At 41.1% G+C, this 23,546-nt stretch overlaps 2 protein-coding genes across 2 annotated transcripts in view; both read left to right on the top strand.

Moving 5' to 3' along the window:
• Positions 1-2,836, top strand: part of LOC112254130 (ubiquinol-cytochrome-c reductase complex assembly factor 1) — a 35,057-nt gene extending 32,221 nt beyond the window's left edge. Inside the window, exon 9 of the mRNA XM_024426396.2 lies at positions 2,091-2,836. Within this exon, the coding sequence (XP_024282164.1) occupies positions 2,091-2,225 (135 nt within the window). The 3' untranslated portion in view covers positions 2,226-2,836. The remainder of the gene's footprint in view (positions 1-2,090) is intronic.
• Positions 2,837-11,326: 8,490 nt separating this feature from the next.
• On the top strand, positions 11,327-20,202 carry fam83c (family with sequence similarity 83 member C). Its single transcript, XM_024426394.2, has 4 exons — positions 11,327-12,182; positions 13,392-13,559; positions 13,886-14,010; positions 17,274-20,202. Exons 1-4 carry the CDS (start codon positions 11,673-11,675, stop codon positions 18,244-18,246), a joined length of 1,776 nt encoding a protein of 591 aa, XP_024282162.1. The 5' UTR covers positions 11,327-11,672; the 3' UTR covers positions 18,247-20,202.
• Positions 20,203-23,546: the final 3,344 nt, after the last annotated feature.

Genomic DNA, 23,546 nt, shown 5'->3' with positions numbered 1-23,546 from the left:
GACCGGTCACGTTGTACTGCGCCTGGGTGGCGCAAAGGTCTAAGACACTGTATAGCAGTGCAAGCTGTGTTGCTAAAGATGCTGGTTCAATTACCCATGCCGGCCTCGACTGGGAGACCCATGGTGACATGTTTTTTTCCCCCTCTAAAAACAAATTAGTAACTATGTCTCACCCCATGTTCAAGAATGGCCTTTTTCTCACTCATTTTACATTATTTCAAAACAAAATCATCTCAAATATTTAAGGGGCATTGCACTAATGGCGCTGACTAGGAAAATGTTCCCACTGTTCTGTTCTTAGTGTCAGTCTGCAGGTTCAAACTAAAACAATGTAACTAATAATGGCATCTTTATGCTATCATAATAAAAATACTCTTTCAGCCCTTCGCTGGCCATGGCAGAACATGGACATTCCGTTCTTTCAGGAAATCACACACAGAATGAGCGAAATGGCTGGTGACATTGTCATGCTGGAGGGTCATGCGCAGTGTTGAGATTGCCTGCACTGACAACAAGCTCAGTCCGATGATGCTGTGATACACTGCCCCAGACCATGACGGACCCTCCACCTCTAAATCGCTCTCGCTCCAGAGTACAGGCCAAGTCTATATGGCAAGAACAGCTCAAATAAGCAAATAGAAACGACAGTCTATCTGGAAAAATGTCAAATGCAGTTGCAAAAACTATCAAGCGCTATGATGAAACTGGCTCTCATGATGACTGCCACAGGAAAGGAAGACCCAGAGTTACATCTGCTGCAGAGGATAAGTTCAGTTACCAGCCTCAGAAATTTCAGCCCAAATAAATGCTTCACGGAGTTCAAGTAACAGACACATCTCAACATCAACTGTTAAGAGGAGAGTGCGTGAATCAGGCCTTCATGGACGAATTGCTGCAAAGAAACCACTAAAAGGACACCGATACGAAGAAGAGACTTTCTTGTGCCAATGTGGCGTTGGTGGGTGGAGCGAGACATGATGTCCCAGATGTGCTCAATTGGATTCAAGTCTGGGGAACGTGCGGGCCAGTCCATAGCATCAATGCCTTCCTCTTGCAGGAACTGCTGACACACTCCAGCCACATGAGGTCTAGCATTGTCTTGCATTAGGAGGAACCCAGGGCCAACCGCACCAGCATATGGTCTCACAAGGGGTCTGAGGATCTCATCTCGGTACCTAATGGCAGTCAGGCTACCTCTGGCGAGCACATGGAGGGCTGTGCGGCCCCCCCAAAGAAATGCCACCCCACACCATGACTGACCCACCGCCAAACCGGTCATGCTGGAGGATGTTGCAGGCAGCAAAACGTTCTCCACGGCGTCTCCAGACTCTGTCACATGTGCTCAGTGTGAAACTGCTTTCATCTGTGAAGAGCACAGGGTGCCAGTGGTGAATTTGCCAATGTTGGTGTTCTCTGGCAAATGCCAAACGTCCTGCACAGTGTTGGGCTGTAAGCACAACCCCCACCTGTGGACGTCGGGCCCTCATACCACCCTCATGGAGTCTGTTTCTGACCGTTTGAGCAGACACATGCACATTTGTGGCCTGCTGGAGGTCATTTTGCAGGGCTCTGGCAGTGCTCCTCCTGCTCCTCCTTGCACAAAGGCGGAGGTAGCGGTCCTGCTGCTGGGTTGTTGCCCTCCTACGGCCTCCTCCACGTCTCCTGATGTACTGGCCTGTCTCCTGGTAGCGCCTCCATGCTCTGGACACTACGCTGACAGACACAGCAAACCTTCTTGCCACAGCTCGCATTGATGTGCCATCCTGGATGAGCTGCACTACCTGAGCCACTTGTGTGGGTTGTAGACTCCGTCTCATGCTACCACTAGAGTGAAAGCACCGCCAGCATTCAAAAGTGACCAAAACATCAGCCAGGAAGCATAGGAACTGAGAAGTGGTCTGTGGTTACCACCTGCAGAACCACTCCTTTATTGGGGGTGTCTTGCTAATTGCCTATAATTTCCACCTGTTGTCTATTCCATTTCCATTTTTTTGAGCAGTGTATGAAGCATCCGTTTGCCTCTGTAATGATGTCCTTGTGCCAGTCTTAATGGTGCTTTCTTTGTCTTTATCTGTACTTGTTCCACACAGATGCAGTTTATTGATGCTCTGGACGGGGAGGACCTCCTGCTGACTGGGGAGGTCAATTGGCGCCCCCTTCTGGAGGATAATGCACAGAGCATCCTGAAGGTCCCCACGCCCACCTACAACGACGCTGGGCTCTAAGACGCCCACCCCCATCACCCTGCTCCACCTCCTTCTCTACCCATACTCATCTGTGGCCAGAAACACTGTACTCTAGGCAGGATAGCCATGCAGGGACTCTCACACCTGATCTACACAACATACACACACACACACACACACACACTCACACACTCACACACTCTCTCCCTTCACACCCCTTCCCCACCCACCCTCCAAAACAACCCCCTAACCAGTGTCCCATCAACCAACTGACTGGCAGGGAATACCATCCACTGCCATTTCCTATAAGTTTTGAGAGTAAGAAGATGCCTGCTTGGAATGTTGCACTTCATTTAAAAAATTATACAGAAATCCTTTCTAGTTATCTATTTTTTTCTGATACCATAACATTTATAAGCGTTCCTCATAGCCTTTGCGGTTACATGCCCCGCTGTCGAAGTTTTTCTGGTGCAGCGATTCCTTCTTCCAATGCTCTCCGAATGTTATGGGAAACATATACATGTTGCCTGGCGAATCATCAATGTATAAAATGGGACTATTGCCCTAACTGAAATAAGTCTCAAAGGAATATTTTGTTTTTCTTTTTGTTTGTATGAATCCTCCTTCAAAATAAATCTGTAAACCAGTAATGAAGTGCCTGATAAGTGTAGCCCAGTTTTGCATAACAGGTGTGCTAGTTGATACATGTTTGTCATTTGCTCTCAGCCAATTGCTTTAGGTCTTTGACAGTGAATGGAGGCTTCTCCATGGAAACGGTGGTGTTGGGTTTCCCTCTGACTGACAGATCACTGTCTTGTTGGTCCACAAGGGGCTCTGGGAGAGGGAAAGAGTCTACTGGGTCCTGTGTGTGAGAACAGGTCTAAAGGGTGTTTAAGAAAGGGAAGTTTTATGTTCTGGTCTGGAGAAGAGACATAGATAGACTCCTCTCAGGAATAACAGTTGTCCAATTGCAAATTCATTTTTTTGTTAAATTCATCTGAAATAATTTATAATGTTACATATTTTCTGGAGCTGTATGTTTCCTTTTTTTAAACCTTTGGTTTGGAATTGGGTATGTGTGTGAGTGTCTGGCCATCCGTTTGGCTGTTCAGCTGACTGTGACTGTGATGAGGGAGGGAGTGGGCCCTTTTAGGTCCCACCTCCTGCATTTGTTTGAGGGCTTTTTTTCCACAGCAGGAGTTTTCTCATTCAGTAAAATCACCCCATCCATGCAGTCTTTCACCTATGCTTCGAAAACTCATATGGGAGCTGTATTTCACATTTCCCATGAATGTTTAGAAAACGCATCTTATGAAAGACAACAATCCAAAACTAGCGATAGTGGCATAAACATGTATTGGTCATTTTATGATGCTGGGAAGTGATATAAACAAAGATGGAGTCATCAGCAAGTCACCATTGTTCACTTAAGCAACAGGTCTATATAAAAAGGACTTTATATACGGTTGCTAGTGGTTAGTACTACATGGTCATATGATCTTGTTTGGTGTACCTTTCTAGGCCATGTCTATTTGCTCTGCGGGCAGCCAGGCGCTGACCTATACTGCTAACACAGAGATCATGTGCAGGTTTACAGCATGGTGGTTTTAGAGCAGTCAACAGGACAGCAGTAAAACTTAACAGTCTTCCTGTGTTATATTATCCTTCAGGTGTGTCACCTGGTGTTTACTTACTACACCATGATCCACACAGCCTGCTCACATGACCAGGCAGGATTCAGTGTGCCACTTCTGTTGTGTTGTTACGTCTTCCAGTACTGTGACCCTTTTGGGTTCAGATCAGTCACCCCATTTCCTCTACTTGTTTGTGTTCAGATCGGTGCGCCACCTTTCTACAAAGATTATTTTGTGATCTGAATAGTGCTGCGGTAATCTTATCAAAGATTACCTTTTGAGGTTTCTTGACCTTGTGATTCGACCAGGAAAAACGTAGGGCTCTAACCAACACTGCTATATTTCCAGTTTGGGTAAAAGTTGAGGGAAGCCTTAGTGAATATTCCCAGTGAATTGTTGGATGAGGCAGTTATTCTCCTGTTGTGAAACAAATGTGGTATTGCCCATAGTTGAAGTACAGTAGTCTCATCTAGGTCTCAGAGATATACAGTGTAACACCCAACCTTCCCCCAAACTACATTTAACAACCTACCCAAAATATTAAATCTCAAACAGACTTTAAACAGGAAATGGCTCAAGTCGGCTTAGTGTTCCCATGGTAGTAAACTGTAAATGTCCCGAGGCCCAGACCAGAGAGTGACAAACAGCGCCTTGGAAAAGGTCGACGTTAAGCTGTTTAGAGCAATGTTGTCAGGCTGCAATTTATTACCATGAGCTGGATGGAGGCCCTGGCACCGCACCAGGGAGTCAACTGGTTCAAACACGGCCCTGTTTTTTTCCTATTTGTTTTCTTCATGAGAGTCCTGAAGGAGCACTCACCCTGCTGCTGTGTTAAGGGAGTGTTTAGTGCATGCCTATGGGTGGAGGAGGTTTGACTTCACAAACCCAGTGGTATCATGGCTAAGCTCGCTTCAGGTGATATGTATAATCTCTAGGTGTAAGCAGTACTGTCAGTAACTTAAATGCAAATAATTGTTTCCTCCCTAAGGAGAGAATGTTGATTTCGCTTAGCTCGGAAAACATTACGAGGGTTCTGGCCCACGTTGATTTCAGAGAAATTGTTTTAATTGGGATGTCATATAATCAATCAAAAATGACCCTACAAAGTGCTCAGTGAAAATCTGAGGTGGCCCTTCCAATTTTAATTAACTTATGCTCTCAATTTTTCAGGGATAATGCCTTCCCATTGTATTAATGAAATTAGGTCATTTTAAGCATTTGTACACTTAAACCTCTACCCGGTACAGCCAGAAGAGGACTGGCCACCCCTCGGAGCCTGGTTCCTTTAGGTTTTTTCCTAGGTTCCTGCCTTCTCGGATGTTTTTCCCTACAGCAACCTTTCGGGTACTGGCCCAATGCTCTAACCACTAGGCTACCTGTCACCTCTCTTTGTGTCAACTGCTGATGAAAAAAGGCTTTATAAAATGTGTTGGATTGATTTGCCATAAATATATCACCTAGATATGTTAAGTTTGTAGACAGCCTCACATGTACAAAGTTATTTATTGACAGAGGCAATCATGAAAAGGACTACAAAGTAACTTAATTGTTGTGCTATATCCTTTCATTTAAGAACCCGTTCCTCTATCTGCTACTGTCAATCTAACTACACTTTATTCAGCCAGTCTTTACAGGCAATTCCCAGGAGGTTAAACATGATCTAGGAGAAACTGGATTAGCAGGGTGAGACCAGCTAGCTAAGGTTATCTGATGAAACGTTCCATGTTAGAGTACATTTTTTTTTAGATCCAATGCTTAGTCAAGACTACAGTAGGATTGTAGCATAACCGAGACCTGTCTTGTGAGCCCTACTTAACGCACGCACGTGGATGCAGTTTGGTAAATAGACAGGGAAATAAGTGCTAAATTGTTTTGTTTTTTCTGACTGAATCAAGTCGGAATGTTTTCCCTAGCTGAGAAGAAAAAATGCTTAGGACTGACACATCTTACCGAATATGTATAGTATGCAAACCCTACAGCATGTTTGATGGTTTTATTAGAAAAAGTATTTCTCCACAAAGAATGAATTCATTAGGAGAGTGTTGGCCTTATGTCATATGGGGCATCCTTGACTTGTATCAACTTTTACTGAGCGGTTGCTGGGACAAGTTCGAGTCAGGTCACATCTTTTTAATCAAATCGAATTTTGCAAATTTGTACTTGCCCTCCCTGCAGGGCTGTGGCTGTCATTTCCATTTATAATGTAACTCCTGTTATTTAAGCATTACTTCAGCACCTCTTAGCACCACCCTTCACAAACAATCAGATCAAAACCATTATTTGAGTTCTCCATCTTGAAACATCTGAAAAGCTGAGGAAGAAGGTGCCAAAGATGCCAGATGTCTGGGTAGTTCAACAATTCTATGGCAGTGCTCCATCTTCCATTTTTTGTTTTTACTGGAATAATGGGTGGTGGCATATTACTACTATTGGTGGGATATTTATGTAAAAATTAATAAGGCTGGCACGTAGCTCGTAGTCAATGTATTATTACGATTATTGCCATTTTACCTATTTGAAAGGTCCAATTTGTATTTCTGAGAATACAGTGGGGCAAAAAAGTAATTAGTCAGCCACCAATTGTGCAAGTTCTCCCACTTAAAAAGATGAGAGACCTGTAATTTTCATCATAGGTATACTTCAACTATGACAGACAAAATGAGAAAAAAAAATCCAGAAAATCACATTGTAGGATTTTTACTGAATTTATTTGCAAATTATGGTGGAAAATAAGTATTTGGTCAATAACAAAAGTTTCTCAATACTTTGTTATATACCCTTTGTTGGCAATGACAGAGATCAATCGTTTTCTGTAAGTCTTCACAAGGTTTTCACACTGTTGCTGGTATTTTTTATTTTTTTGCCCCACTATATGTCCACTCAAACTCAGCAAGATAATCCTGCTGTGTATTTATTATTGATTGTGATTTCAAAATGATCCGTTGAAAAGAAGTTGAGAACCCATATCTAAAAAGGGAATATCTGTTTACTATTTTGCTGGTCCCAAAAGTAATGGGAGCAGCAAAGCAGTGAGCGAACATAATATTTTTCTGTTTATTGGACCTTACTTTTGTCCAGCTCCTGTTATTATTGTGGATGTGCGTAAAAAAAGTTTAAACTCCATTCATTATTCCTATATGTTAAAATAATGTGCTATTCACAACACAAGTGTTTACTGTTGTATCACGATGAGCTGTGTCACCATTACCTCTATGGTCACCTCATTTGAAAGAATCTGGTTAAACCTGATTTGTTAGTTTTGTAAGGAACACACTGTAGTTGCAGTGGTGATCGTAGTGCAAACTGATGACAATTCCGGTCTCATGATAATGGGTGGTTAGAGGAAGAACACATCTGAGCTGTTTTGACAGCTTTTAGATCAGCATATATGAATGTGATCAACAAGAATAACCCTACTTGTACTGTTAACACTTCAGTGACAGACGATTAGTTGATTCGGAGATAAGTTATTGTAGATAAGGGCTTGATGTCAGGCATTGTATGTATGATATCAACCAGGTATAATATTGCTTAACATGAAATAGTAACTACAAGCATGGGTATTGATTACCTCTACATCCTACCGCATCACTTCACAATGGAGTACCCCATCCTGTGCCTTCAATTACTAGTTTTGAGTTTTTGTGGGAAGAAAGATTCCACCATGGGTGGGCCTACATCTGTCTTACCCCAGTAAGGATCTCTTCAGTGAATGTGATCAAAAGTATTAACTGCTGGTCAGTTTCATTTTTAAATATCCTTCTTTTGAAATCGAACCTCCACATTGTGGAAAATTCAATCATTATTTTGTATCAATCAATTTGACCTGAAAGATAAAGGAAATACAAAACAAAAGACAAATTAAATATCTGCGCCTCAGATGCTGAGATGTAGGCTACTGATTTCCTTCCTGTTGAGGACTTTTAATTTGAGTGTGGATGCTTTTTTAAATATAATTTGCCTTGTGGCCTTTTGTGTGCAAGATGACATGTAAATTAACTTCTACAATGTCATGCACTCTTCCCTAGTTCCTATATTTACTAGTCAGTCAGTGGCAGTGCAGCCATAGCCAAGCTGGTATGATATGAGTGCCTGATCAAGCAAGCCTATTAAATCTAAATGCTTACATTGCTAGAAGGCAAAATACTAGATGTAACAAAGGTAAATCCGAGACACTCAAATTAGTATGGTATGGTTATATAAGTCAAAAGTAGGGTCAACTTTAGCATTTTAGCTAATTAGCACATTTTCAACTACTTAATACTTTTTACCTACTTTGCAACTACTTAGCATGTTGCCTAATCCTTCTCCTAACCTTAACCCTGTTAGATAACCCTTCCCCTAACGTTACCCTTAGCTAAAACATCCCCTAACCATAACCCTTTAACATGACTCCTAACCCCTAGCCTAGCTAATGTTAGGTGGCTAACGTTAGATAGCTGGCTAACTAGAATTCATAATGTATCATACGTTTTGCAAATTCGTAACATATAATACGAATTGTAAATAATAACATATCATACGAAATTAATGATGGCATCCACAAATGAATACATCCAGAATAATATTAAATGCTCTGAGACCAGGTTGAAAATAGAGGTAAATTACTACCAGATAGTCTTGTCTTGTGGACCCGTTTGTCAAATTTAGGTGGACACACAACTCAGAAGCCATATCTTTGCCACTGCTTGAGACCCATTTGTCTATTACATACAAAATTGGGTGGGCCTATAATAGTATAATAGGCCTACATTGCCTAATTATAACCTATGTAATAAAATAGAAAGGTGACATCAGGTATAGGTTTGTAACAGCGTATTAGGAGAAGTTGCAGCCATGCATTCATTTGTTGTATGCAGACTACAACAAAAAACAAACAATGGAGTGCTAATCCTATATTGTCACTTAATAACTTCATCCCACTCACGGGGAGGGGTGGAATTGAGAGAGCTCTCAGCCGAATTGAGGTGGAACATTAGACTGTGTAGAGCCCTTAATCTAACGTAGCAGGCATAAAGGCCTCTCTGAAACGCAATACCACCAATTTCACATATATATATATATATATATATACACACTACTGTTCAAATGTTTGGGGTCACTTAGAAATGTCCTTGTTTTTGAAAGAAAAGCACATTTTTTTTGTCCATGTAAAATAACATTTAAATTGATCTGAAATACAGTGTAGACATTGTTAATGTTGTAAATGACTATTGTAGCTAGAAACAGCATATCTACATAGGCGTACAGAGGCCCATTATCGGCAACCATCATTCCTGTGTTCCAATGGCACATTGTGATAGCTAATCCAAGTTTATCATTTTAAAAGGCTAATTGATCATTAGAAAACACTTTTCCTAAAAATAGGACCCGCAAAACAACAGTCTCAATGTTAACAGTGAAGAGGCGACTGGAATGCTGGTCTTCTAGGCAGAGTTGCAAAGAAAAAGCCGTATCTCAGACTGGCCAATAAAAAGAAAAGATTAAGATGGCCAAAAGAACACAGACACTGGACAGAGGAATTCTGCCTAGAAGGCCAGCATCCCGGAGTTGCCTCTTCACTGTTGACATTGAGACTGGTTGAGGACTTGTGAGGTGTCTGTTTCTCAAACTAGACACACTGATGTACTTGTCCTCTTGCTCAGCTGTGCATCGGGTCCTCCCACTCCTCTTTTTATTCTGGTTAGAGCCAGCTGTGTTAACATAATTGCAAAAGGGTTTTCTAATGATTATTTGTCTTTTTTTAAATAATAAACTTGGATTAGCTAACACAACGTGCCATTGAAACAAAGGAGTGATGGTTGCTGAAAATGGGCCTCTGAACGCCTATGTAGATATTCCATAAAAAATCTGCCGTTTCCAGCTACAATAGTCATTTACAACATTAACAATGTCTACACTGTATTGTGATCAATTTGATCACAATATTACTACACTGTATTGATCACTGTATCTGATCAATTTGCTGGTATTTTAATGGACAAAAATATGTGCTTTTCAAGGACATTTCTAAGGGAGCACAAACTTTTGAATGACACACGCAAAGTGCCTCGGAAAGTATTCAGACCCTTGGACTTTTTTCACATTTTGTTACGTTATAGCCTTATTCTAAGATGATGTATTAGATTGTGCCCCCCCCATCAATCTACACACAATACCCCATAATGACAGAAAAAAACTGGATTTCAGAATTTGGGGAAAAAATATTAAAAATAAAAAACTGAAATCACATTTACGTATGTTTTCAGACCCTGTACGCAGTACTTTCTTGAAGCACCTTTGGCAGCGATTACAGCCTCAAGTCTTCTTGGGTATGACCCTACAAGCTTGGCACACCTGTATTTGGGGAGTGTCTCACATTCTCCTCTGCAGATCCTCTCAAGCTCTGTCAGGTTGCTGCACAACTATTTTCAGGTCTCTCCAGAGATGTTAGATCGGGTTCAAGTTTGTGCTCTGGCTGGGCCACTCAAGGACATTCAGAGACTTGTCCCGAAGCCACTCCTGTGTTGATTTTGCTGTGTGCTTAGGGTCGTTTGTACTTTTGGAAGGTGAACCTTCGCTCCCAGTCTGAGTTCCTGACTGCTCTGGAGAAGGTTTTCATCAAGGATCTCTCTGTACTTGCTCCATTCATCTTTGCCTCGATCCTGACTAGTCTCCCAGGCCCTGCCACTGAAAAACATCCCACAGCATGATGCTGCCACCACCATACTTCACTGTAGGGGTGGTGCCAGGTTTCCTCCAGATGTGACGCTTGGCATTCAGGCAAAATAGTTCAATCTTGGTTTCATCAGACCAGATAGTCTTGTTTCTCATGGTCTGAGAGTCTTTAGGTGCCTTTTTGTCAAACTCCAAGTGGGCTGTCATATGCCTTTTTACTGAGGAGTGGCTTCTGTCTTGTCACTCTACATAAAGGCCTGATTGGTGGAGGGCTGCAGAAATGTTTTGATACCCTTCCCCAGATCTGTGCCTCGACACAATCCTGTCTCTGAGCTCTACAGACAATTCCTAAAACCTCATGGCTTGGTTTTTGCACTGACATGAACTGTCAACTATGGGACCTTATACAGACAGTTGTGTGCCTTTCCAAATCATGTCCATTCAATTGAATTTACCACAGGTGGACTCCAAGTTGTAGAAACATCTCAATGGAAACAGGATGCACCTGAGCTCAATGTTGAGTCTCATAGGGTCTGAATAGTTATGTAAATAAGGTATTTTAAAAATAATTTTGCAAAAATGTCTGTAGATTGCTAAGGAATTATTATTATTATTATTATTTATCCGTTTTAGAATAAGGCTGTAACGTAACAAAATGTGGAAAAGGTTCAGGGGTCTGAATACTTTCCAAATGCACTGTATGATGGCTACCATAAAGAGACGCTGGGGATAGGTTTTCAATTTCATATCATGTGAGCGAGAGGTGGAGCCAGATGACGTTAGATACCGCGACCGCTATATACAGGGGTGTATTCATTGCACCGATTCTGTTGCAAAACTTTTCGTAAACGGAAGAAAACAGAACGAGGGCGAGACCTACCTGAATGTGTCCAATAGAAACTCTTGTTTTTGTTGCAAAACGCAACTTTTTGGACTAATGGTTACACCCTGGTGAGGAAGAGGCGGTGTGCTTCTGAACAGACTATTAGACCAACAATACGAAAGCCCCCGCGGGAATAGCCTACAGTCGCTGTCATGATCGGCAACTAGAGAAGTTCAGTCCATTTCAGCGCAGGCCGTTTTCATAAAGAGACTACTATAGTTTTTAGCGATTTACATTTGCTATATGCCTGTAAGAGTACTGTAGTGTAGGAGAGTACACCGCCATCTGTTACCTTAGTGCTGCGTAGGCACAATGATGAGCTCCGACGCGCTCCGGCCGACACAGAACTCTGGGCGCAAAGCGCTTGGTAAACTCGCCAGCAGGTTAGAAGAAGTGAAGAACCCATGGCGACAAGGCTCGACGCTCGAACTCAGCCATAACGAGGCGGCCAGGTTGGCAACCGACGCTCTGTTGGAGTCTGGGGAGAAGGAATACAGACGAGTTCTGACAGAGGAAAGGGAATTAAATTTTCTCTCGCCGCTTGAGATTCATTATATTACGGAGAATGCAGCCAAGAACTGTAGCTCCGAAATCAGCTCAAATGGCACCGAGGGGGACATTGGGGAGGGGGATACGGTGTCGGAGCTTACCTCGGGGACCTATTTCCCAATGATGTCCGACGAAGAGCCACCTATTCTGGAACTAGGGTGGCCAGAAAACCCCCAACGATACGGACCCTCAGAAACACAGATCTATTTCCAAAGGGACAAGACTCACAATGTGAAAGACCTCATTCGGTCGTTAATTAATAAAGCAAAAAGGGTAAGTCATTGAATTGTATATATACATGAGATAGAGAGAGAGAGAGTAATGGCTATGGTCCTCCAAAAAGCACTTGGGTTATTTTCCTACCTCTGTCCACTCCTGTGGTATGGCTATGGGCTTATTTTGCTTTAATACAAACAATTGAACTATTTGACATGTCTAAACATGCCCATGTACTGTATATTTTGCAATCTTATCTGGAAAAGTTGTGTGTTGTCGCTAAAACACATTCATTTACCTCCATGTATTTTAAAGGAAATTGGGGGACAACATTACAAGCCTTTAAGGTTTCGTTTTGGAGCAAGAGGCCTCCCCATACAGTAATCCATAGGCCCAGGCTATAATTTTCTTAGGGTCATCAATGTTTCATACATTAATTTCAGCCTGTAATATGTAATGTGTGCCTCATTAATTTGAAGAAAATATAGCCTAGTGCAATAGCAATACTTTTTATAACAGCATGTACAGAGGCATACAGGCCTGCAGCTCATGCCTAGTTGTCCTTGGCAAAAAGCCATGTAGACTTGTGTTAGATAAAAATTTTAACATTTCCTATGAATACCCTCTGCATAATGCATTGTAATGCACACCATAGGTGTATTACTCATATATCCCTACATTCATATAGCATTATGACCAATACTATATAATGCCTTTAAAAAGCAAAGTGTTTTAATGCCCTATATGTAAACCTCATTAAGAGAGCATTATATTGTGCTCATCAAAGGGTATATTCCTCTTTTTTCAATAGGCTAAAAAGGGTATATTCCCATTCCCCTGCACACCCTCTAATACAATGTTTCTAAAAAAAACTCTCCTCTGGGACCCCCAGAGATTTCACAATTTTGTTGTAGCCCTGAACTAGCTCGCCTGATTGACTTAGTCAAAGGCTTGATGATCAATTGGCAAGTTGAATCAGGTGTGCTAGCTCTGGAATATATCAAATACATAGAACAGCTGGGGGTCCCTGATGAGAGGTTTGAAAACTACTGCTTTAATACACCTAGCTGTCTTTCATACCAAACATGTACTTGGTGATTCTGATTCTAAAATTGTATGATGTTTTAATTATCGTTCATACTTGGCTGGTACAAAATACAGACGTGATTTAAAAAAAAGTATTATTATAGGCCTATAGATAAAATTACCAAATAGAAAATAGCAAATTAAATGTTTGTATTTATCAACTTTTCCCTGTGTGTGCAGGTCATAGCGTTGGTCATGGACCTCTTCACAGATGTTGATCTGCTGTGTGACTTGATGGAGGCCTCGAACAAACGCAAGGTCCCTGTGTACATTCTCCTGGATGAGAAGAATCTCAACTACTTTGTTGACATGTGTGCAGCACTGGACATCCAGAACTCTCACCTGGGTGTAAGTATGGGATGTGGTGGGTGCATGGGTTGATGGATTGCTGAATAGAATGTACTATTTCTACTCTGTATTTCGCTCCCTCTTTTCTACCCCTCTCTTTCGCTGTGTTTCTGCTTCTCTTTCTCTCTTATTCTGTGTGTGTGTGTGTGCACGCATGTGCATGCATTCATTATACAATGTGCAGTGGTACACTTTTTCAGTGTGAAAATGGAAGATGGGTTGATACCATTTATTACCTGCAAACATACATCATGATTCATTAGATATTGTTAATCTCATGGGTGTTATTATTTCCACAAATTTTGACATTTTCATTACCTTTCCAGAACATGAGAATCCGCAGTGTGTGTGGAGATACGTACTGCACTAAAAGTGGGAAAAAATTCACCGGGCAGGTCCAGGAAAAGTTTATGATTATAGACTGTGAGGAAGTCATTGCTGGGTCATACAGGTAAGGATTGTACTCATGTCTCCTGGGAAAATACATATCAGTTATTTATCTATTAATTTGCAGTAAATCTAAAGCATAGTAAGCGTGAACTGAGAATTCCTATATTGCACAGTATGCTGCTTCAGCTAAGCGCTAGCCTTGCTCTGGACATTGTCTACCAACATTGGGTGGCACTCTGAATTATCTAGTAAGGTGACTCAGGCAAACATAGCTGTAATTTGAGTCATTAGGTAAACATCCCATTCCTAAGTGCTTTGTGCTCTCCCTCAGTTGAACCTTGGTACCTTGTACCGGCATCCAGAAGCCAATTGGTCAAACTCTTTGGAGAGTGGATGGGATAGGTCTTCTAGGAGGAAGGTCACCTTGTGCAGCAAGAGTTTGTCGTGTCAGGCAAGGCTGGGTAGCTGTGATCCCATTAGATGGAGAGCAGACTTTGATGGTTGTCTGTAAAGCAGTTTTTACAGATAAATGGTTTAATAACGAAAACGCTATCACAACGGCATCAGGGGGACTCTAGAGGCAAAAAAAATCAAATGTTCTGCTATTTAATAGTTATAACAGCTAAATAACCACTGTGTTAAACTCTATCTTTGATGCTGATTAAATGTCTCCCAAAGCTAGTGGCCTATGGTGCTTTTATTTTAATTTTTGTGTTTTTTTGGGGGGGGGGGGTAGATCAGCCTTTATATTGCAGATAGATTGTAGCTTCCATCAATGTAATTGTCTGCATCATTTCCAATAATATACTCATTCAAGGGGTTTTCTTCATTTTTTTCTATTTTCTACATTGTAGAATAATAGTGGAGACATCAAAAGTATGAAATAACACATATGGAATTATGTTGTACCCAAAAAAGTGTTAAACAAATCAAGATTTATTTTAGATTCTTCAAAGTAGCCACCCTTTGCCTTGATGACAACTTTGCACACTCTTGGCATTCTCTTAACAATTTGGTTACTACATGATTCCATATGTGTTATTTCATACTTTTGATGTCTTCACTATTATTCTACAATGTAGAAAAGAAAAGAAAAAAAACCTGGAATGAGTAGGTGTGTCCAAACTTTTGACTGGTACTGTATATATTTAAAAATGTATATATTTTCCTTTATTTTCCCCTAACCATACCACCCCTCCCCTAATTGGAGTAAAGTGCTTTTCTTGTACGATTGATAGAAGTGGAAGCATTTGAAACAAGCAAATAATACTTGACCATGATAGAAGTGGTTATAAAATTAGTCCCAGTAAGTGTGTTTTAACAATTGAAGAAGTGCATACATGCACTTATTATCTACACTGTATTGCTCATTGCTCTTGTCACTTAATCTCATGCAAAACATTCGTACACCCTCCATTTTGAAAAGCAATGTGTTGGCAGTTTTGTCAACTGCCAACAAAACTAGTATCAGTTGAACAAACTTGTTCTTGAGAGCCCTCGGGCGTTTTATGGGCTTGATGATGCCTAGAGGAAGGTGTGTAGAGGAACTTGAGATTAATGTGTACATTTCTTCCTTGGCCTTACACTTTTTCTATGTCTCACTTCACTTTATGGGGAATATGTAGCTTGTATGTTTAGATTTTGCCTTCATGTTCAGACAGGAAGATAGAAGTGTCAGCTGATGATGATTCATTACTGGGTAGGGAGATCTACAAGGGTTTAACTCGGGGGTGAGTGTGCAAACAATGAGGTTTGTACGCATGTGCCAAGCCCTCAGTCAATGCAAAAGCATTTACCTGTAGAGTTTACTGGAAATATATTTGTAGTTCCATTTTATGTTCATCTTGAAATTCAAACAAAACACTTTTATATTTGGAAGTGGTAGCTATTTTGACTATCAAGCACATCCGTATGACAGGCTTTACAACAATGAAAGGGAAATCAGTAGTACTTCAAACAAAAACAATTGCTCACATACAGAGGAACACTGAGATGCTATGTACCCAAGTTGTTCTTCTGGTTAAGTATTCAAATTGAATTCAAAGTTAGCCTGTTCATATTTGTTTGGTCGTTTTGAAAACATGCTTCCCCTAAGAAACTGTTGATAACACGGGTATTATTATACAGGCATAACGTATTATGTGGTCATAGTGCATTCTAAGTAGGGACCTCACAATATATTATCACAATACTTAAGTGCCAATACGACATGTATTGCAATTCTCATGGTTCTCACGATTCTATATTTATTGCAATTCATTACTGAGATGTTATTGTGATTTGTCCCAAACATATTGCTCACTATATGTCTGCTGCGGAGAGACAATATCATTTTATGATCAGTCATGGAAATAAAACTTTAACTTTAAGCATCAGCTGTCAGAGCAGCTTACAGATCATTGCACCTGTGTAGAGCCCATCTGTAAATAGCCCACCCAACTACCTCATCCCCATATTGTTATTTATTTATTTTTGCTCCTTTGCACCCCAGTATCTCTACTTGCACATTGCACCGCAGTTGTGAGAACATGTTCTCAACTGGCCTACCTGGTTAAATTAAGGTGAAATAAAAAGAAAAAAGTGCGAAAAACATGTTAGCTCACTATTTAAAAAGAAGATGGAGGACAAGCTATAGGATGAAAAACACCAGAGTTGTGGCACAGGTACAGCCGACTAACGCAAGCTAACCCTACCTAGCAAATAAATAAATACATATATTTTTATATATTTTTCAAATCGATACTTGGAGTCAAAGTATCAATATAATATTGAGATATGTAACCATCTATTTTTCCCCTATCACTAATTATAAGACTTGTCATAAGTATCTTTGAACTAGTTATAATGTGTGTTATGCTATAATGAATCGGAGTTATCAGTCATTTTTGCCTGTTGGAAATTGCCACATAGAAAGACAACATTAAGTTGATTTATAAAACTTTATAAGGCCTCAGACATGCTTAAAACAAATGTTTTATGACTATATGCCCTAAGTAAAGTGTTACTAAACTGTCATATTGCTTGCTGCATGTCGTCTAAAGCTGTTCAAAAGATATGTTGGTTTCTCACCAGAATTAGTTACCAGTTGCACAGGATGTACTTATATCTTTTTCTGAAGGTTTATAAATAGTGTGCAAACCATTTGTGAGTTGAAAAAGTTTTTATGCACTACAGGTCATTTGTTTTTAAGTAGAACATTACTGGGTAGGGATGTATTTGCTGTATGGCATATTTAGCCCATTATGTACTGAGTACATTTGTGTGTACATACTGTACAACTACTTGTTGATGTCATTGTTTTCGATCATGTTCCCTTTCCTGTAGTTTCAGCTGGCTCTCAGCGCAGGTCCACAGCAACATGGTGATGCACTTCTCTGGGCAGATCACTGAGAGCTTCGACCGAGAATTCCGCTGCTTGTACGCCGACTCTCAGATCATTGACTGTTTCCATAACCCAGATGAGGAGGGTCTCCCTTACTACCCCTACCCTGTTACTGCGCCCAACATGGGGCTAGACTTCTTCCCCGAGAGGTCACGGGAGAGGGTTCTGAGTTCAGAGAACTCCAGCAGCCAATCCAGTTGCAGCATGTCCAGCATCAAGGCAGCACCTGGCATGACCAATACGGTTTACAAGGTCACTCAAGGTCATGACAAGAAAGAGACCAGCAACTCTCACCTGAGCCCTGAGAGGAGAGGAGGGGCACTAACTCCCTCCCTTCATAATCAGACTGCCCAAGGCACAAGAGGCTCCCCCAATGGGACCAATCACAGCCCAGTTACAGAGCACTCTTCCTCTGGGATCGGCCAATCGGTCGGGATAGAGTGGTCCAAGTCCATTCCCACAGAGTTCCGCCAACCAAAAGTTGGCGGAACAACGTCCAAGTTTCAGACTCTTGGTTTATACGACCAAAAGTCAAGCCTCTTCAACATTAGCCCCAAGACACAGTCTCCAATGCCGGACAGCAAACTCTCTGCCAAGCAGAGGACTACCTCCAACCCCGTCCTCAACAAGCTCACCGACCTCTTCCTCCCCCCAACCAAAAAGGACTTCCTCCCCCCAACTGAGAAGGACACCTACATCTTCAGGAGGTCTCCTCCTCACAGCACAGCCTTTGGGGTGCCAGACCTCTCCCAGACAGAGCCGGAGAGCGAGCAGACTCCCCCGCCACCCATGATAAACCGGAAGGACCAGAAACGCATGACCTTAGGCCACAGCAAACTTGACCTGGTCAACCACTACAACAAGATGAAGTCCAAACAGGTGTACAGCAGGTTTGAGTTAAAGAATAACAACTGAAGCTCTGCTGAGAAAGTACTTTACCTCCCCTACCCCCATCGCACTGGACCTCCAGGAAGCAGAGCACACCTTTTTGCCTTTTGTAGAGAACATTATAGCGGAGTGGCATTTTGTACCTTAATGCCCAGATAGGAGTTTAGAGGAGGGTAGAGTACAGCCTGAATTAGCCTGTTTACACTGAGTTGTAGTGATAGCTTTTTAGCATTTAGCTTCTTAGCATTTGCATGTAGACATTGAAGCTGTGGCGGTCCTGCCAATAAGTGACATGACACATTTTGCTTAGGGTCCCCAAAATGCTAGGGCCGGCCCTTCATTCAATGACTGTGTATTGTTTTCTTATTTCTGTGTCTTTCACTAGCCAGTATGGCTTTAATGATTTAATACTGTATGAAATGAGTTGTAAATGGAGTTTTACTGGGGTATTTTAAGATGTGTTTTTACTTTTGATCACACCTACTCATTCCAGGGTTGTTCTTTATTTTTACTATTTTCTAATGTACTATTTTTACTAATGTAGAAAATAGTACAAATAAAGAAAAAACCTTGAATGAGTAGGTGTGTCCAAACTTTTGACTGGTACTGTATATCTATAAGTTTAAGTTAGTCTTTTTATATATATATATATATATGTATGTGTGTGTATATATGATTTGGTGTGAAAAGAGGGACTTCATCAAAGTGAGGATATTAATAGTGAGATGTGCAATGACATTTTGTTTCAATATTTTATTTATTTCATTAAAATAATATACTTGATTGAGAAAATGAATACTGTTTTAGACAGGGTAGCTGTGGTTCTGATGTTGTTGAGCACAATGTGAACTTTAGTTTTAACCATCGATCATGTGTAAAAAGTAGAATAGCATGTTTTTGTGTTGTGCCGGGCATACACTACACGACTTTCCAACATTGCTGAGCCGCACACATTAAACAACTGTCCTTCCTCTAGTTTTTTGTCTTGCCAACGTAATGTTACGCACACTAAACTATGTGGGACAGACGGTAGTACGGGTCAAACACTACAATATTCTTCACTTGCCACGCTGTCTCGTGAAAACGATGTGGTTTGGATTAACGTAACTAGAACGAGCTGTGGTTCAAAGCAGCCTCAACACATTTTCAGTCAGATATTCACGCTTGCCATACAAGTTGAAATATCTAGCCAATACATTTTAAATTGATTTACATTGTCTGTGAACTTCAGAGCTATAATGATTTGACACTAACTTTGGTTAAAGGTAAGTATAAACGCATACTAGTAGTAGTCATCACTAACGCGACACGTCTTCATCTCACTGGCATCTTCTTTGGCAAGCTCTCATTGGCTATTGCTGATTACTGTTCTCAAAACTTGTCGTTGCACATCTCACACTACAAGAGCATTGCAGATCTTGTGCGAATAAAATTAAACGTTTGAAAATATCGGGATGGCTCAAAGACTGGATCAGTATCAGTAGCTCTCAGATTTCGGTAGCCCTCAGACAAAATCATGTAGTGTACGCCCAGCTTTAAAGGTGCAATATGCAAAAATCTCTGCAATTTCCTGATTGCCTAATTTCATTTTAACAAACTAATAGATTTGTATGTGACAAAACAAGCAATGCATAATGTATAGAATCATTGTACCATCTAAACCACTGTCAAATATATTTTCCAGAACCAAATATATTGTATTTTCAGCACTTAGAAGCTGGTGAACGGGAAGCGTAGAAATAGCGCACATAGAGCAGATCTACCGCTTCCTGGACTTGCTTTCAATGAGAACGACAGATCTATAACTCACTTTTCTACGTGAATTTGGTCGGGTCGCCCAAAAAGTTATATATTGCAGCTTAAAGAGATGAGTTTGGCAAATTAAATATGTGAACTAGAGTTAGAACTGTTACAAGGGCTATGATTAACGGATTACAGTGTTACTGAAAATAACAATTTGCAATAAAGCTCTTTTTGATTGGGGTTCTAATCTAATTCTGTGTATGCCACCAAATATAAATACTGATGATGTAGGGTGGCACCAGCCCACAAAGTGATCCTTATCAACTATGCAAGGATGCCTCTGTGTTGTCTTAGAAATGCTGCATTATCTCACCAACCCCCATTATGTCACACCTCTGGGTAGCAGAGATTCGATTGTGATATCATCCTGTAGATCTGAAGTCTGAGTGGAAGTTAACTCAACAGTTATGCAATTGGTCAACCACTCAGATTTTGAATCCGACTAACTCAGATGCTTATAAAAGTCTTAGATTCATTGTCTCTCTCCTTTGCTCCTGACCTGCGCTGTTGAGATACTCTCTCACTCCCATGAGCTATGGTCAATCCCTATCCCAGTCTGTTGTTCCCACATGCTTCAAGAGGGCCTCCATTGTTCCTGTTCCCAAGAAAGCTAAGGTAACTGAGCTAAATGACTACCGCCCCGTAGCACTCACTTCCGTCATCATGAAGTGCTTTGAGAGACTAGTCAAGGACCATATCACCTCCACCCTACCTGACACCCTAGACCCACTCCAATTTGCTTACCGCCCAAATAGGTCCACAGACGATGCAATCTCAACCACACTGCACACTGCCCTAACCCATCTGGACAAGAGGAATACCTATGTGAGAATGCTGTTCATCGACTACAGCTCGGCATTTAACACCATAGTGCCCTCCAAGCTCGTCATCAAGCTCGAGACCCTGGGTCTCGACCCCGCCCTGTGCAACTGGGTACTGGACTTCGGCCGCCCCCAGGTGGTGAGGGTAGGCAACAGCATTTCCAACCCGCTGATCCTCAACACTGGGGCCCCACAAGGGAGCATTCTGAGCCCTCTCCTGTACTCCCTGTTCATCCACGACTGCGTGGCCACGCACGCCTCCAACTCAATCATCAAGTTTGCGGACGACACAACAGTGGTAGGCTTGATTACCAACAACGACGAGACGGCCTACAGGGAGGAGGTGAGGGCCCTCGGAGTGTGGTGTCAGGTAAATAACCTCACACTCAACGTCAACAAAACTAAGGAGATGATTGTGGACTTCAGGAAACAGCAGAGGGATCACCCCCCTATCCACATCGATGGAATAGTAGTGGAGAGGGTAGTAAGTTTGTACATTTTTACATTTTAGTCACTTAGCAGACACTCTTATCTTGAGCGACTTACAGTAGTGAGTGAATACATTTTTGTTCTTTTTCATACTGATCCCACATGGGAATCAAACCCACAACTCTAGCATTGCAAGCGCCATGCTCTACCAACTGTGCCACATGGGAGGATCTGTAACTCAACTAGACTATCTGGCATATTGCTGAATCATCTTTATGGAGTCAGATATAAAAATGTAACAGGCTTTGTTAATATAGAAATTGCATAGTCTTATCACGGGTCACATGTGAGGTGTGTATATATAATATATACTTAGGCTATATGATAAATATTACCCCACTACTATGATGATGATGGTAATGACGATGACCAGATACTCTCAGTAAAACATTTATTGCTCACATATAGATTGCGCCCCACTTCTCTGCCCTTCTCTTAAAGTGTGCACTTGTACATTTCCCATCATGGATTTCACAATGTGCCACATAAAGATCCACAATGGCCCTAGAGTTGGATAGGGTACCCTCTGATGCACGATTGACATGAGCCAGAAATAGAATTTGACCAAGCCGTGTGCCCTGACATATAATTACAATATGTCCTTGTTACCCATGAATTTGCTGGTTTGCATCCCTTTGGATAATTTTCAAAGGCCACTACCAATTGGCAAGCCGTCCAGGAGTTACCCCGTCACTACCAGTCATGGGATTACTCTAGTTTTGGGGGAACTTTGACCTGGTTCAGTGGTCCTTTGTAGGGCAGAACTATCTCTACTGGTCGTGTTTCAGACCTGACTGTCGTTCTTTAAGTTTTCACAACGTCAATTATATAAGTGTACCGGTGTGACTGTACACTAACAGCTGTACATTTATACCCCAAGGAGTAAAAATACATGATTTATTTTTTAATATACAGTTGAAGTCAGTAGTTTACATACACTTAGGTTGGAGTCATTAAAACTTGTTTTTCAACTACTCCACAAATTTCTTGTTAACAAACTATAGTTTTGGCAAGTCGGTTAGGACATCTACTTTGTGCATGACACAAGTAATTTTTCCAGTTAGGATCACCACTTTATTTTATGAATATGAAATGTCAGAATAATAGAGATGACTTATAAATAATGATTTATTTCAGCTTTTATTTATGTTATCACATTCCCAGTGGGTCAGAAGTTTACATACACTCAATTAGTAATTGGTAGCATTGCCTTTACATTGTTTAACTTGGGTCAAACGTTTCGGGTAGCCTTCCACAAGTGTCCCACAATAAGTTGGGTGAATTTGGCCCATTCCTCCTGACAGATCTGGTGTAACTGAGTCAGGTTTGTAGGCCTCCTTGCTCGCACACACTTTTTCAGTTCTGCCCACAAATGTTCTATGGGATTGAGGTAAGGGCTTTGGGATGGCCACTCCAATACCTCGACTTTGTTGTCCTTAAGCCATTTTGCCACAACTTTGGAAGTTTGGCGTTTGGGAATTGCTCCCAAGGATGAACCAGACTTGTGGAGGTCCACCATTTTTTTCTGAGGTCTTGGCTGATTTCTTTTGATTTTCTCATGATGTCAAGCCAAGAGGCACTGAGTTTGAAGGTAGGCCTTGAAATACATCCACGGGTACACCACCAATTGATTCAAATGATGTCAATTAGCCTATCAGAATCTTCTAAAGCCATGACACAATTTTCTGGAATTTTCCAAGCTGTTTAAAGGCACAAGTCAATTTAGTGTATGTAAACTTCTGACCTTCTGGAATTGTGCTACAGTGAATTATAAGTGAAATAATCAGTCTGTACACAATTGTTGGAAAAATTACTTGTGTCATGCACAAAGTAGATGTCCTAACTGACTTGCCAAAACTACAGTTAACAAGAAATTTGTGGTGGTTGAAAACTAGTTTTATTGACTCCAACCTAAGTGTATGTAAACTTCAGTATTCAAATGTGTGTGTGTGTGTGTGTGTGTGTATATATATATATACGTATATCTACATACAGTGAGGCAAAAAAGTATTTAGTCAGCCACCAATTGTGCAAGTTCTCCCACTTAAAAATATGAGAGAGGCCTGTAATTTTCATCATAGGTACGCTTCAACTATGACAGACAAAATGAGAAGAAAAAAATCCAGAAAATCACATTGTAGGATTTTTTATGAATTTATTTGCAAATTATGGTGGAAAATAAGTATTTGGTCACCTACAAACAAGCAAGATTTC

Source organism: Oncorhynchus tshawytscha, linkage group LG07 (assembly GCF_018296145.1).
Source record: "Oncorhynchus tshawytscha isolate Ot180627B linkage group LG07, Otsh_v2.0, whole genome shotgun sequence".
In the NCBI taxonomy this organism is placed as follows: Eukaryota; Metazoa; Chordata; class Actinopteri; order Salmoniformes; family Salmonidae; genus Oncorhynchus; species Oncorhynchus tshawytscha.
This window is presented reverse-complemented; position numbering and strand designations above follow the sequence as displayed.

Bases quoted from the DNA above. Each gene is read 5' to 3' on its own strand.
- fam83c (XM_024426394.2), top strand. From the start codon at position 11,673: ATGATGAGCTCCGACGCGCTCCGGCCGACACAGAACTCTGGGCGCAAA. The intron at 12,183-13,391 runs GTAAGTCATTGA...CTGTGTGTGCAG, and splicing joins TAATTAATAAAGCAAAAAGG to GTCATAGCGTTGGTCATGGA. The intron at 14,011-17,273 runs GTAAGGATTGTA...CCTTTCCTGTAG, and splicing joins GTCATTGCTGGGTCATACAG to TTTCAGCTGGCTCTCAGCGC.